Here is a 16,643-nt window from a genome sequence, read left to right as displayed (position 1 = left end):
TTATTTTCAACTTTTTTTATTAGATACTTGTTAGCCATTTAAGTGAAAATTCAAAATAAGGGTGCATTTTGTGAAAACTGAGAAATGTCCTGTTGATGCAAATTTTGAATGATTACATATTATTGCAGTGATCTTTTTTTTCTTTTATGATTGAACAGTTATGGATTCTGTGTGTCTATATCCAATCGACTTATATTATTATACAGAAATATACTTTAGGTTTTCATATAAGATGTTTTACAGGATATTTCCTTGTATTTGCTAACCTGCTTCAGAAAATGACAACTGTAAAGGGATGAGTTAGGGAGAAAGCAGATATTTTACAGTTACACCAACAATGACCACAAGAGAGCGCTGAATAGACCCACTGGATAGTGAATGATAATATAACAATATAATCCAATTTGGATGACACTCTGTAAATAGTCAAACAATAAAAAGTTTATTTGGGTACAATTCCATAATTGATTCATGCATCCATGATGCAGGACAGTGATAAACCATGCACAAACTCCCTTGACCCCCACTGTTAAACCCTGATGGCTATAAACTCACAGGATGGATCCCCTCTGGCATGCTACCAGTGTAACACGACCAGCCAGGACAGTGTTGAGGTGCAGGCTGCCGTAATCTTCTCCAAGACGTGGAAATAGCAATAGGAGGGAATCCCAGGTGTGTCACGGAGAGGAGGACCACACTCTGCCAAGTAGAAAGAAGGCAGGAGATGTACCAACCAGTGGAGCTCCTGAGGGTACATCTCCTGCCTTCTTTCTACCTGGCAGAGTGTGGTCCTCTTCTCCGTGACACACCTGGGATTCCCTCCTATTGCTATTTCCACGGCTTGGAGAACATTACGGCTGCCTGCACCGCAATACTGTCCTGGCTGGTCGTGTTACACTGGCAGCATGCCAGAGGGGATCCATGCTGAGAGTTTTTGCCCATCAGGGTTTAACAGTGCGGGTCAAGGGAGTTTGTGCATGGTTTATCACTGTCCTGCATCATGGATGCATGAATCAATTATGGAATTGTACCAAAATAAACTTTTTATTGTTTGACTATTTACACAGTGTCATCCACATCGGGTTATATTGTTCTATATTATCTATTATCATTCACTATCCAGTGGGCCCATTCAGCACTCTCTTGTGGTCATTGTTGGTGTAACTGTATGCTTCAGCACCTCTCCTGGTGCATTATTTCCACACAGCTGCTCTATGACCCTAGGGTGGCTTTTGCTTATTATTATGGAGGGGAGCGCAGGTCCCGTTTTTCTAGAGCCGGACCTTTTTGCTTTAGCAGATATTTTACCTTTACTCTAATAGTAATAAATAACTTCAGTTTTGTAGCTGTAACCAGGTAAGTCTGGGGGATCAAACAGCGACTCTTCTCCATTGATATAACATCATCCATATCTGCTTGGAAGATCGAGGTTAATAGAAAAAAATCAGACATTATACTCTAGCATTACATTATAATTTTCAATCAATAACATTTTAAAATATTATTACGATGTTTAGTCATTATTTTATTTTCATTTTTTTACATGCTTGTTATTCCATTTCATATACAGATTGGTGCCCTTTAGTGTCAATGTGTTTTTGTGCTGTACAAATCAGTTAACACATTGTACATGTGAACTGCACAGTTTATCAACATTAAACTTAATTTAGTACATAGTTGTACACTAATGCAGTTTCATACTGTAATGACACCATACACTTGCAGTAGGATAGAGGATTTGTAAAGCACAAGCACTATATATCTCTACTAATCAGAAAGCTCTACATTTATATGCAATAGGAAAAAGATGGCTGCCCTTGAGCACATATAGGGTTTGATTTACAAAACTGGACGAGTGCACAATCTGGTGCTGATCTCCAGAGAAACCAATCAGCCATCAGTTTTTTTTGTCAAAGCTTGTTTGAGCAAACTGAAGTTAGAAGCTGATTGGCTACCAGGCTCAGTTGCACCAGATTTTGCACTCTCCAGATTTAGTAAATTAACCCCATAATTTTAAAATTTAAACTAAACAGATAAAAAAAATGAAGATTTTACAATATCTTGTGTACTTTATCATATATAAACATATATATATATACAGTATATATATATATATATATATATATATATATATATATATATATATATATTTCTCTTTAAATCTCACTTTCTTGCTAGTTTTTTTATTTTGATGTATAACATTCTTCCAAGCGTTCCGCCTTTTCATGATCAGTTTTGTTTCTGTAACTTGTTTCATTCATTTGTTTTGTTGAGTTTTGTCATTTAGGCTCATTTTCCATGGTTCACTTTAATTTACCATTTCAAACATTCAGGAATTGTTCGGGCAGAACACAGAAATAGCACATTGTTGGACGTTGGGATTTTAGAAGATGGTCCATATGAAACTGGTGGTGAAACAAAGCGCAGTGCTGAATTAGTGCCTGTTCCTGCGAACAGTTATTTAGGTAACAGTTCTGAGATGCATTTATGAGATGTTGAGCTATTGATTGCATTACAAGGAAATGCTGACACACATAGTTCTCCTATACAGCTTGTGTTAGTTTCATGAATACCAATTCTTTAGAAGAGCATTATGTTAAAGCTGAACTCCAGACAAACCTCTAAATAAACAGATGAAATGCATATATGGGAGCTGTATTACCGGGCGCTGGGGCTTTAAATGCTTTGATAGCTGATTGGTTTAGAGTTAACCGTAAATGGCGGACCTAGAATTATTGCTCTCACTCCATTATTCGCAGCTAAACATAACATGTGTGGGGCAAATGCTATTTACATACAGGTGCATGCCTTATACACGTGTTTACATTTGTGGGTGAGAGCAGAGCGACTGGGTTGCTTTTCATTTAAAAAAGAAAATTATAACTGTTATTTTAATGTACATTCTTTAACATTTTTTTATTTATTTACTTTTTTTTAAAATGCAACTTTATAGCTATCACAATGACAAGCCCCCTAAGTCATAGCATTGGGCAGATGACAGGTTAAAGATGTCTTTATCTATCGAGACATAGGCACACTGCCCACATTGTAAAAGTAATCAGGGGGCTGTACAGCTGCCTGGATCACTTTTACATTAAAGCCAGGGTCCAGGTGAAAACACAACAGATGCAAGCTAATTGCACAAAAGTCCTGAGAGCTGAAGTAGTTAAAAAAATACATGTAATGAAATATAAATGAATACAGAGCTGCATTACATGTGTTTTTATGTCTGCCTGGAGTTCAGCTTTAATTGCATTTGCTTTTGCCAATGTCTATCTTTTTCTAATATGATTTTGTTGCAGTCATACAATGACAGGATGAGTTACAAGGTAACGATTAATGTTTTCATGGTATTGTTTTGTAAATTTAGAAGTCTTCTCTTCTGCTTTTCTTGTTAACCTTCGACTTGCTCTTTTTCTGTCTTCTTGCTGTTATGAACACATCCAGGTCTCTTGTTCATGACTACAGTTTCCAGCACTGATCCTGATCAGTTTCTGTACAAATCTGAACCCCCACGAGGCAGGGGCAAGAGCATCTTAGATGTAACAACTAATAGCTACTTAGGTTTGTGGATGGAGTCAAAATAATTTGGTAACATCGTCATTCATGACCTTGCCCATTACTGTCACTGATATCACCAAGTCACAACAGCTAAAAGCCAACCACAGTTTTCTTCTACACAATACATTAAATGACCTTCTCAGATAGTATGGCCTTTAAATAAAACTTCAGTTTTGGTACGGGCATGCTAAACATTCCTGGTAGCAGGCTATAGCAGTAGTTCCTAACCACCAGGCTGCTCCTTCCCTCCATCTGGGCCTCCAGCCAGCTGCAGATCGTCTAACCTCCCACAATGCCTTCCATCGGCCTCCCAACCTCCCATAGTGACCCACAGTGCTCCACAACCTCCCAAGGTGCCCCTGGACCCCGTGAGAGATCTTAGAGTCAACAGTGCAACCATATCTCCTACAGTATCACGCAGGCACTGCATTGCCCCCTAGCTTGCTTTAGAGCCTGCTGCCACCACATAGTGCCTTCAGTCTACATTGTTCCCAGCCCTCATAGAGCTCTACAGTCCCCCAGCCTCTTGCCCCCCATGCTCCCTCCAAAAATCGTATCCCCTATAGGCCCGCTAAGTTTGCAGAAAAGTCCCCTAACCAGGGCCCCCACAGTGACACCCAGCTCCATCCAGAGCCTACCAGCATTCCAATACATTTTTTGTATTCCCAAACTTTTACTGTGTGAGTATAAACTTCTTTTAATATCGGGGCATAGAAGGTTTTTTGGAGAATTTACTGGGCCCTGGTCTCAAAGAATGTATAGGATGAATAGTAGGATATAGACTGCAATATATCAAAGACACACCCAAGATCAAGTGAGATGGTTAAATCATCTTCCATTTCATCACAGCATAATACCTTTTTTTTTTTAAATTCCACTTTGATTAAACATAAAGCATGCTTAATTACCTTATAATTTTCGTCATGTTTATTATTCAGTCATTATGTTGTTTTTTAACGGTTCTTTGATTCTTCCCAGGGTTTTCATTGGACAGTGGTAAAGGAATAACCTCCCAAGATGAAATGACCTTTGTATCCGGTGCTCCAAGAGCCAATCACAGTGGAGCAGTTGTGCTACTAAAGAAATATCCTCCCAATGAAAGGATGCTGTCTCCAGAGTTTGTATTTCAAGGGGAAGGTTTGGCTTCATCCTTTGGTTATGATGTGGCAGTGGTGGACCTTAACAGTGACAAGTAAGAATATTTGTGACTATTGTTAAGCAGTAAAAAATTTGTCTTCCCACAATCCTTTGTAATATTATAGTCTAGTCAAGGTTCACCAAGCTTAAGGCTCAGTTAGCTTTTAACTTACCCTTATTCATGGTGCAGATTTTAACCTGGAATCAGTTTCTGTAAGTCTTTTTTTTTCAGCCTTGTACATCCCTAAAGGCCTTCATAGACTGCTTGAATTTCAGCCAGTTCCTACTGAATCGGCCAAAATTCGACCTGACAAAATTCTGTTTTAAAATTGACTGAGCTGGCTGAAAAATGAATGGCTGAACAGGTACTGTATCTTGTGAGATCTAGTCGGTAGCGCCATTGTATTCAGGCAGCCAGGGGTGCCTTTGCTGCTTGAATACAATAGCCAGCAGTGAAGATTCCTCCATCCACACTGTTAGTGCGGTTGGGTGAACCGATTCTCCAAGACTTGTTTGTTTCTGGCTCCATAGTCGTTTGCCTTCTTTTCCACCTCTACAGATATGTTCACCTCCCATATCCATATACCCTACTTTTCCGTTACTGTTTCTTTCTTTCCTTCAAGATAAACCGTTTGTTGTCCAGAACTTCTCTTGTCTCTTATACCCCTTCTTCCATCTGGTATTAACTTTGCCTCAATGCCCCATTCAGTAGCTATGCCTCTCATCTCCTGAACTACAATGTCCAGTTTATCTCTCATCAGCAGCTCAGTGCTTCCTTTTCCTGGGAAGTTCCTGCTTAGTTTATGAAGACTAAAGATAACCTAATCCCATTCACAGTCTAACACTATGGATAAAATGTACTTCAACAGCAATTATGCAGTTAAAATGATTACAAAATAAGGAAAGCCCCTCATTACAAACAGGGCGTATTTGTTTTACATGCTTTGGCTGTTCTACTTTGTTATTGCAAAACCTTGTTTTCCATTTTTGCCTGGATATCATTGTAGTACACTCTAAAAACTAGATTAGAAAGATATTCATCTTTAAAAATGAAAGTCTTGTTCTTGGCTTGAAGATATGGGATTATTTTGTATGTAGAATATCGGAGATAAGGGTCCTTCGTGTAGTGCAAAGTGCATAAAATACACATAGCGGCTGATCTACCATAGGAGTCATTTTGATACTACATGTTTATCTATCTGTAATTTACAGAATTATACCTTCATTTTTCAAGTAATCCCCCAATTATTTTCAGAGGATTCGCCCAAATCGCCCATTATTCGCCCAGGATTCACTCTGTTCCCTTTCATTTTTTGAAGAGGATTTTGCCATCACAAAGTTAAAGTTGAAGTTTAGCCCAAGAAATGAAAAGCTTCTCTACAGTTGATTCTTTCCAAAATCTTCTTGAGAACTCCTGAGAACTGCAGGATCCAGCTGCCTGCACAGCGTGGGACATACTTCATTTGAGTTATGTTAGCTCATTAAAGCTGTAGAGATTTTTTTAGCTAAACTTCAGCTTTAACAACTTTTAATTTTTCTTTTAATTTTGGATAAAGTAGAGAAGTCTTAGAAACCCCTTCATGTGTTCCAGGAAGTAAATATTACATGAATCGTCTGCCCTTACTCAAGATGGCCACGGCCAGAAATGCTAGGGGGTGTTTTTCAAAGTGATTTCTCAGCAAAATAAAGCATGGAGACATGGATGGAGTGGGGAGTTTGCTTTGAATACTAAAAATGAATTAAATAGTGCTTTTGTTTTGTTCTGTTCAGATACAATGTAGATCCTCTTTAATGCCTAGTACACACAATGAGATTATCGGACGAATGATCGTCCATTTTTTATGCATATTAGTCTCATATCGAAAATGAAGAGTTTACAAAAGTTACGAAAATTTTCGTACAGCAGAATACAAATTTGGAAATGATGTAATGTGTTGTAGTGTATATCTATTGTATTTTCGAATGACAACTGTACTGATTAACCACTTGCCTACAGTGCACTTTCACCCCCTTCCTGCCCAGGCCAATTTTCAGCATTCAGCGCTCTCACACTTTGAATGACAATTGCGCGATCATGCTACACTGTACCCATATGAAATTTTTATCGTTTTTTTCACACAAATAGAGCTTTCTTTCGGTGGTATTTAATCACCGCTGGGTTTTTTATTTCTTACAAAGAAAAAAGACAGAAAATTTGGAAAAAAAATGTTTTTCTTATTTTCTGTGAGTAAATTTTTAAAATATATAATTTTTCTCCTTCACTGATGTTCGCTGATGAGGCGGCGCTGATGGGCACTGATAGGCTGCACTTATGGGCACTGATGAGGTGGCCTTTATGGGCACTGATGAGGTGACACTTATGGGCACTGATTAGGAGGTACTAATATGCCGCACTAATGGGCCTGATAGGTGGCACTGATCAGCACTGACAGGCGACACTGATGGGGACTGAAAGGTGGCACTGATGGGCACTGCGAGGTGGAACTGATGGGTACTGAGAGGCGGCACTGACGGTCGGCATTGATGGGCACTGACGGGTGGCACTGATGGGCACTGATGGGCGTCACTGATGGATACTGATGGGCAGCACCATCAGTGCCCACAATCAGTGCCCATAGTGCTGCCAGTCAATGCCTAGATGAGCAGGCACTCATATTCACTGACTGACAGCACTATGGGCACTGATGGTGGGCCCTGTGGGCACTGATTGACACTTGATTTCACATTTGTGTAATCAGGGCACTGATGATCAGTGCCCTGATTACATCTCTTTGTCTCCCCTATGAGGAGGAGCCACTGATCGGCTCTCCTCGCCTCACACCCTGACAGTGTGAGGCGAGGAGAGCCGAATAACGGCACTTCCTCATTTACATGTGACTGGCTGTGATTGGACACAGCCGATCACATGGGTAAAGAGCCATGGCATTGACTCTTTACCAAGATCGGGGTCGCACCCTGTCCTAGCAACACGGTCGCCACTCTGTGCGCATCCAGCGGCACGCGAGAGAGGCAGTTCTGGTGCGCCGTCATATGACGGCGCCCCAGAACAATAGATGCACCGCTCCGTCGTCATTTGACGGTGGGCAGGTAGCATGTGGTTTTAACGAAAATCATAAGATCTGGTATTGTATGAGAAAAAGGTTTGCGCTTGTCCCATCAGATAATTTTGCATGAATTGTCGTAATCAGCTCTCGAAAGCTGTGTACTAATGATCAGATTATTGTAAGATTGCCTTGAAAGCGGTATTTTTCTTGCAATTTTCTGATCGTGAGTACTGGCCTTAAAGGCTGGGCATAGACAGTGCAAATTTCAGCCGCTCAGCCCATAGAAGACAAAAGAAACTCACTTAATTTCCATTATCCACGCTGAACAGCATAGATGGAGGAATCTTCATTGAATTCAAGCAGTCGTGGCTGACACAGCTGCTGCTGCTGCTGAACAGTGACTGCATAGAATCACTGATAATTTTCAACCCAAGTCAGTTGATTTGTAAATCAACTTTTGTCAAACCAAGTGGTGCTTGTAGCTCCACTCATGGCTTGAATTTTGTCCAGTTCAGCAGAAATCCACCAAAATTCAACCGTCAACAGGAACCTTAAGCATTACTGCTCCCTGGGTCAGCTCCCTGCTCAGTGCACAGAAGTATGGATACAGGTTCAGTTTCCACTGTGGAGGGTGGAGATGGAGAAGTAAAGGGAGATGCATTGTAGAAAAAGAATCAGATTATCTCTCTGCCAACCTGTATGGCTGTGCAGTGTGAAAAATGTGTGTAAATCACAAGATTGGCCGTTCAGAATTACAAATCTTTTTGCAGTTACACTGGTAATGCTATATATATTTTGCTTTGCCGTTAGTTTTAATGTAATATTCAAAATTGGAATGTCCCATCTTCCATAATTTTCCAAAGCACCAATACACCTCCCTCCCATACCCCAAAATGGCAATGTTTTTGTAGCTACGTGAATTTTGGCAGAGTGGACGAACCTGCACAAAGGGATTTCCTCTAGTGGAACTCCTGTATTTGTTTTCTATTTATAAATTAGGTAATTAAAATTCAGCCACTGTTACTGAGCTACGGGGAGCCTGCTTTCACTAGCACTAATGTGCCACTCTATGACGTTAGCAACGGATTAGAGAGCCGGCAAAGCATTATAGAGACCCTCAGTGTGCTGCAGACCTGCTAATATTGTAACCTGCAGGCCTGGACCTCACATCCTTCCTGTGAGTCAGACTCATTCCATCGGCATGTACGTGAAATGAAAAGCGTTATATTAGAGCTCATTTAGCTTGGAGTCATTTTTTTCTCCAGTCTACACTGTTAATGTATTAACTCCAGAAACAATTTTAAAGCACTAGTCCAGCCATAACATTTTGTTTAAAGGGGTTGTAAAGTCAGAAGTTTTTTTTATCTTAATGCATTCTATAATAAGAAGATAAAAAACCTTCTGTGTGCAGCAGCCCCCCTCAACCCCTCCCCCCTAATACTTACTTTGCCCCCTCTCAATCCAGGGATGTCCACGACTGTCTCGCCCGTCCAAGACTCCCCTGCTCATTGGCTAAGACACAGCAGCGGAGCCGTTGGTTGTCAGGTAGCCAATGAAGAGAGAGCAGGGGTGGGGCCGAACCGCAGCTCCATGTCTGAATGGACACAGGGAGCTGTGACTCGGCTCAGGTGCCCCCATAGCAAGCTGCTTGCTGTGGGGGCACTCAAAGGGAGAGAGGGACCAGGAGAGCCAAAGAGGGACCAAGAAGAGAAGGATCCAAGCTGTTCTGTGCAAAACCAACTGCACAGAGCAAGTAAGCATAACATGTTTAAGAATGAAGGAGGGTTGGAAATAGGAAGTTAAAAACATATTTCGCTGGTGCGCATTGAAAAGTTTTCATGTAGAACACTTAGACCAGATGACAGAGCACAATAGCGCAGACTGTGCTAGACGATTCCAGTTATTTATTATAATCACACAAGCAGGGCTTTTTTTTTTTCAGAGAACGGGTGCAGGAACTCCTCCCTTTCGAGTCACCCCTTGACTCCGCCCCTACCCACCTCCGAGCACCATTCATTTGTTCCACCCCTTACCCACCTCCTAGTACCACCCCTTTTAGAGAATACAGAACCAAGTATCATTTTGTGGTGCCAAGTATTTTGTATGGCATTTGTTACAATAGACCCTCCAGCAGTCAGCAACAGTAGATCCCTCCCAGCAACGATTGACCCCCCCCCCAGCAACATAAGACCCACCCCTCAGCCACAATAGATTCCCCACGAGCAACAGAAAACCTCCCTAGAACAATAGACCCTCTTCCTCCACAAAAATAGGTCCCCTGCAGCAACAATGGTTTCCCCAGCATCAATAGACCCTCAAACACATCCCAGCACCCCTTGCCATTACATACATGTAGCTCTGGAGGTGCCGGACCTGCGTTCCCCCACGTTCCTGCTGAAAAATAGCCCTGCACACAAGTATGTATAAAACAGCATTCCCGACTTGAGGTACACCATCTTGGATTCATCCCCTGAGGAAGCCAGAATGGCGAAACCCAAGTCGGATTTCAGCTATTATGGATTGCATTGATGGGTTTATTTTGGAGGGGGGACTGAACCTTCACACACACCTTCTGCTAGCTACATTTCAGCACTGCTTCTTGAATTGTGTATAAGAAATTAGGAAATATTTGTGAGTCACAGATTTTCAATTTACTTGTGATGAGCAGTATGTGATTTTTTTTTTCTCTCAGTTGGCAGGATATTGTTGTTGGGGCCCCTCAATATTTTGATAAAGCTGACAAAGAAATTGGAGGTGCAATCTACGTGTATATGAATGAAGCCGGCAAGTGGGAGAATGTGCAACCAAAACGAATTGTTGGAAGTAAGGACTCCATGTTTGGTATTTCGGTGAAAAATATTGGAGATGTCAATCAAGATGGCTACCATGGTAAGAAAATGTTGTAAAATCTGGTTATACGCAATTAATATATGCAATGCTTGCAGTCACGTAAAAGGAAAATATAAAAAAAAATATGAAACTTAAATCTGGACTGGCTCTTAGCTGTATTATGAACATGCATGCTGTCTTCTGTTTTACTGGGACTATTTACTAAGGTTTCAATTATAACTGCCAGTATTTGTAGTGGTGATAGTTCTTGAAAATCTAAATAACTGAAAAGAACCTAAAAATGGCTTAAAGCGGAGTTCCGGGCACGAAAACGTTTTTTCAATAAACATACCCCCGGGACAGTCAGGGCTAGTACATTCCACAATGGCTAGCCTCTGATCTGTCCCGGTTCGCACTTACCTGCAAGAAGAAATACTCACTTATAAAATTTCTTCTCCAGCGTTGCCATCTCTGTTGTGGGCAGCTGAAGCCGGCGCGATCCTCTTCTGCATCCTCTTCCGTGTCTTCTTCTCCCAGAATGCACCGGCCCCTCTCGTCACTTCCGGTGCGGCGCCGCATTCCTCCACAGCTTCTGGGCATGCCCAGAAGCTGTTTAGCAGGGAATGCGGCGTCGCCCCGGAAGTGACGAGCGGGGCCGTCGCATTGATTCCTGGGAGCAATGACGTTCAGCTCCCAGGAATCATCGCAAGACAGGAAGTGACGGCGGAGCCGCGGCACAGAGGGAGGAAGTGGAGAATAGGTGAGTATTTTCTATCTACAATTACAAGGTGAGTAAAAAAAAAATATATACCTAACTATCCAATTCCTTTTCAGGTGAAGAAGATCCAGCGGATGGGCACAAAATCGATTAGGTCGATTTTGTGCCCGAAACTCCGCTTTAAAGAGAAATGGAAACTTTGTCCATTTAGCAAAACATTATCTTGATCACTAGGGGGCTGAGAGCTCCATCTACTGGCTGGAAATATAATACATTCATATGCAATATTTCACATCTACAGTACTTGACCTGTTAGCCCTAACCATAATAAAAAAATATGCAAATCCACTATACAGTTCCTTCTATGAAGACATTTCGCTCGTAGTGTTATAGAATTGATGACACTTAGAAATACTTTGCATCAAGTGACAATTTTAGCATTATGAAGCTTTTTATTGTGCAAGATCAAGTGCAGATATTTCAAAAGTATGTTTTTCTAGTATACTAACACACCTATATCATTCTTCTTAGATATTGCTGTTGGAGCACCGTATGATGAAGGTTATGGAAAAGTCTATATTTATCATGGTTCCAAAACCGGAATAATAGAAAAACCAGCACAGGTATATTTTTTTTATTTGTCACAGTCAGCAAATCTGACTTTTATTTTTACTTTATATGTAACCTAATCCCAGCCAGAAGGGTAACTTAATTTCTGTGGGCTGTAGCTGGAACTGTTACCCCATGATGTGTACAAACACAGTGGGGCAATTCCCAGGAGTCATGTAGCCAATGTACCTGAAAAAGTCTACATCTAACTTTGTAGAGGGATTGCCATGTTGCCAGTTGAAGTACTGACTCTTTAACCACTTCGGCTCCAGGAGGTTTTCCCCCCTAATGACCAGGCCATTTTTTGCGATACAGCACTGCGGTACTTTAATTGACAAATCGTGTGACGCTGTACACAATTAAAATTGATGTCCTTTTTTCCCACAAATAGAGCTTTCTTTTGGATGTATTTGATCACCTCTGCGCTTATTTTTGAGCTATAAACAAAGAAAAAAAAAAAAAAAGAGCGACAATTTTAAAAAAAACAATATTTTTTACTTTCTGCCAATAAAAAAAAAATGTAAAAATCAAATTTCTTCATAAATTCACGCCAATATATATTCTGCTACAAATTTTTGGTAAAAAGATCCCAAAAGGCGTATATTAATTGCTTTGCCTAAAAGTTATAGTGGCTCCAAACTGTGGAATATGTTTATTGAATTTCTTATTTATTTATTTATTTTTTGGCGGCGATCAGCGACTTATGGTGGGACTGCGACATTGCGGTGGACAAATCGGACACCTAACTGATACTTTTGACACTTTGGGGACCAGTGACATTATTACAGTGTAAACAAAAAAAAATGTAAAAAACTTGAGTCAAAAAAGAGCAGCCAGCACTGAAAGTCAGAATATATAAACTCCCAATAAATATCACATACAATGGTGCAGCACTAAGAGTTGATATTCAAACACATACAAATGTAAATGTAAGGACTGTATTTTGTCTTCCTTTTCTCAGTTTTGGTCATTTATTATATCTGCTTTGCATTTACATTTTTAAGTGTTTGAATATTAACTCTTAGCGCTGCACTATTGTATATGACATTATTACAGTGATCAGTGCTAAAAAATATGCACTGTCACTGTACTAATGACACTGACAGGAAAGGGGTTAACATCAAAGGGTTAAATGTGTTCCCTGGGAGCGCTTTCTAACTGTGTGTGTGGGTTGCTCTGACTGGGGGAAGACTGATATCATTGTTCCTGCTTAGCAGGAACACAAGATCTCTCTCTTCCTCCCTGTCAGAATGGCGATTTGCCTTGTTTACATAGGCAGACTGCCTTTCTGTGTCTCTCAGGAACAATCGTGGGTGGCCAGCAGACATTGGGTCCGCCGGACCCACTGATTGGCTCCCCCTCTAGCCAATCAGCGTGCAATCGCGCCACCGGTGGCGCCACATACCCCCTGGATCCCCTGTATGAAATGACGTACAGGTATGTGATTTTGCACAGGGGAGCCGACTTGCTGCAGTAAAAGTACGTTAGGCGGCCGGCAAGTGGTTAAAGTTAATATGCAAAGCAAAGCAGCAGGTTCACTTAAAGGATAAGTTTGCCTTTAATTTTAAACAAAGATTTAAAATAAAAAAATAAAAGTGCACTACATCACTTTAATTTATGTATACTGTGTTTGCACTCACAGTTGTGGTCCCCCTGCAAAGTCCCACAAATACCTATTGAGCCTGCCAGTGTAATCCCCCTAATGCACCTTTCTGTGATGGTGTGGCAATAATGCTGCACTGCTCCTGAATTCAAAACAGAGTTGTCACCCCCATATAGGCTGTGCCTTCTTACACATATGTGGAATGAAAAAAATGTTGCAGGGGGCATGGCTATTAACATTGTCACTGTTGAGTCACAAACCTTTGGCCTGTCAATCAGCTCCTGGCCACACCTACTTCTGCCCACTGCCTTGTGGTTTGACAGCATTGCTCCTGTTACTGGAATGCTCCTATTTTGAGCTGCCTGGCAGGGGGAGCCTGTGAGTCATAAATAAGGGGGGATTTGGCTCAGTCAGGGGTGGAAAAGGAGTTTTGTTTTTATTTTGTGAGGCCTGTGAGTAACTGGATTCGCTACTTGTTTACAATGTCATATAGAAGCCTGTAGTCATACTTTAACCACTTCCTGACCGGAAGGACTTGCCCCCTTAATGACCAGGCCATTTGTTTGAGATACGGCACTGCATTACTTTACCTGACAATTGCACGGTCATGTGACGCTGTACCCAAATACAATTGATGTCCTTTTTTTCCCACAAAAAGGAGCTTTCTCTTGGTGGCATTTGATCACCTCTGCGGTTTTTATTTTTTGCGCTATAAACATAAAAAGAGCGACAATTCTGAAAAAAATATATAGTTTTTACTTTCTGCTATAAAACACAGCCAATAAAAAATTAATTAAAAATCGAACATTTTCTTTTTTTAGGCCAACATGTATTTTGCCACATATTGTTGGTAAAAAAAATCCCAATAAGTGTGTATTGATTGGTTTACGCAAATGTTATCCCATCTTCAAACTAGGGGAAAGATTTATGGCATTTTTATTTATTTTATTTTTTGTTTACTAGTAATGGCGGCGATCAGTGATTTTTAGCGAGACTGTGACATAGTGGCAGACAGATCAGACACCTAACTGACATTTTTGACACTTTTGAGGGGATCAGTGACATTACTACAGTATTCAGTGCTAAACATATGCACTGTTACTGTACTAATGACACTGGCAGGGAAGGGGTTAACATCAGGGGCAATCAAAGCGTTAAGTGTGTCTCAAGGGGGTGCTTTCTAACTGTGTGTGGGATGGACTCACTAGATGAACATAGAGATTCGTGTTCCTAAATAGAAGGAAAACAAGATCCCTGTGTTCGTCTGTGACAGAACGGTGGTCTGTTGTTTACATAGGCAGACCGCCGTTCGGTCTCTCTGGGGAGGGATCGCGGGTGACTGGCAGACATTACGTCCGCCGGACCTGTTGATTGGCTCCCCCTCTGTCCAATTGGCGTGTGAGCCCCCACTGGCTATTACATGAAACAATGTATACAGGTACGTCGTTTCACGCCGACCTGCCGTAGTATATGTACTGCTGGCGGTCGGCAAGTGGTTTCGTTTATGGCAATAAGTTTCAGCTTAGGATAGTTTAAAGTGGTTGTAAACCCTTACATATACCCAGTGAAGTGACTAGCCTCAGATGATATGTAGAGATAAAATAAATCCTCCTTCATAACTTGTACCCTCTCTTCTCCAGAGCACTTCAAAATACAGAGTTTACACAGCATTTCTAATCTCCAGAAGACAGGGAGTGTTGTTCTGGTGTCACACATTGCACAGCACAAAGAAGAGGGCTGGGTGTAATCTGTGACCTGAGTGGATGGAAAGGACACTCCATCTACACAGTCTTAAAGAAAAACATCCACAGCTGGGGCTGGCAGACACCCGGGAGGGGTGAGGGGGTTGTTGCCATGTCCTGGGATTGATTGATGTCCTAATAAATGATCACGTGACTCATGTAAATAGCAGAGGGAGGAGAGAAAAGCTAGAAATCACTCCTGGTGCTTTGGATTGGGGCTATTACACCATACAGAAGGTTATGCCTTGTTCATTTTTCATTTTAGACATTTACAGCCATTTTAAGAGGCTGGGGGGGGGTTAAACTTGTTCTTTAACCACTTGCCGACCAGGCCAAAGATAAATGATGCCCCCGGTCAGCAATGAAATACCAGGGTAATGACTGCAGCAATTTGCCACAACTCCAGTATTGTTTTTTTCAATCGTCGATTCTCTAACCAATAAAAGTGGTCCAAGCGGCGGATTCACCACTGGATCACTCATCTCTACGGTCTAGGAGGATCAGGGCGACATCATGACATCACTTCCAATGTAAACAAGGCCATTTTTTTTTTTTGTTAAAGCACTAGATAATTTTTTTATTTTTGATCCAATGCTTTGCATTTGTAGAGGAGAGATGTGGGGTTTTATTGACCCCACATCGCTCCATAAAAGGGATCTGTCACTGCTTATTTCTATCAGGGATGATTAGATTCCTTATGATAGGAAAAAAAATGGTCAAAAATTTTTTTTAGAAGGGAAAGTGTAAAAAAAAAAAAAAAAAAAAAAGGAATAAAATAAATAATAAAGTGGTGAATGCATACGTAGGTCACGCCAACATCTGTAAACGGTGTTCAAACCACACATATGAGGTATCGCCACAAACGTCGGAGTCAGAACAATAATTCTATAATAGACAATAAACGAGAAGTATAGGAAGGGGGAAAGTTTGGCAATTGAGTTAGACACATACATCCTTTAAGGCCCAACAGAAGTTTTAACCCTTTCCCCAAATGAATGTAAGAAAGGAAAGATATATACACAGGGCTTACCAATTCCTGACCATAGATTTGTTATTGCCAGGTTTATGTTGTAGGAAGGTATATATAATATGTATATTTGTCTATGAACACCTTTGCAACACTACAGATTTATCTTCTGGTGAAGTAGAAGCCTTCATCTCATTTAACACATATTACAGTCTAATGCTTGGTGTGTGTTTTTTTTTTAATGAAGATTATTGATGGGAAGAGCACAAATACTCGGACATTTGGTTACTCTATTGCTGGAAACATGGATCTAGACAAAAATTTATACCCAGATATAGCAATTGGGTCGTTATCAGATTCTATAAATGTTTTCAGGTAAGATAATAATATGGTACCCACTAATATATACGATTATGCAAGCCTCATAACTTTA

General features: G+C 40.8%; 1 protein-coding gene across 2 annotated transcripts in view; it reads left to right on the top strand.

Annotated features, from left to right (window-relative positions):
* The window catches only part of ITGA6 (integrin subunit alpha 6), a 144,172-nt gene that overhangs the window by 77,173 nt on the left and 50,356 nt on the right, over positions 1–16,643 (top strand). For both annotated transcript variants that reach the window (XM_082260297.1, XM_082260298.1), the window contains exons 5-9: positions 2,334–2,465; positions 4,540–4,753; positions 10,435–10,631; positions 11,821–11,912; positions 16,458–16,585. In XM_082260297.1, coding sequence (XP_082116423.1) covers positions 2,334–2,465; positions 4,540–4,753; positions 10,435–10,631; positions 11,821–11,912; positions 16,458–16,585 — 763 coding nt within the window. The remainder of the gene's footprint in view (positions 1–2,333; positions 2,466–4,539; positions 4,754–10,434; positions 10,632–11,820; positions 11,913–16,457; positions 16,586–16,643) is intronic.

The sequence above is a fragment of the Pelophylax lessonae genome (assembly GCF_965119305.1).
Source record: "Pelophylax lessonae genome assembly, chromosome: 6".
Classification (NCBI taxonomy): domain Eukaryota; kingdom Metazoa; phylum Chordata; class Amphibia; order Anura; family Ranidae; genus Pelophylax; species Pelophylax lessonae.
This window is presented reverse-complemented; position numbering and strand designations above follow the sequence as displayed.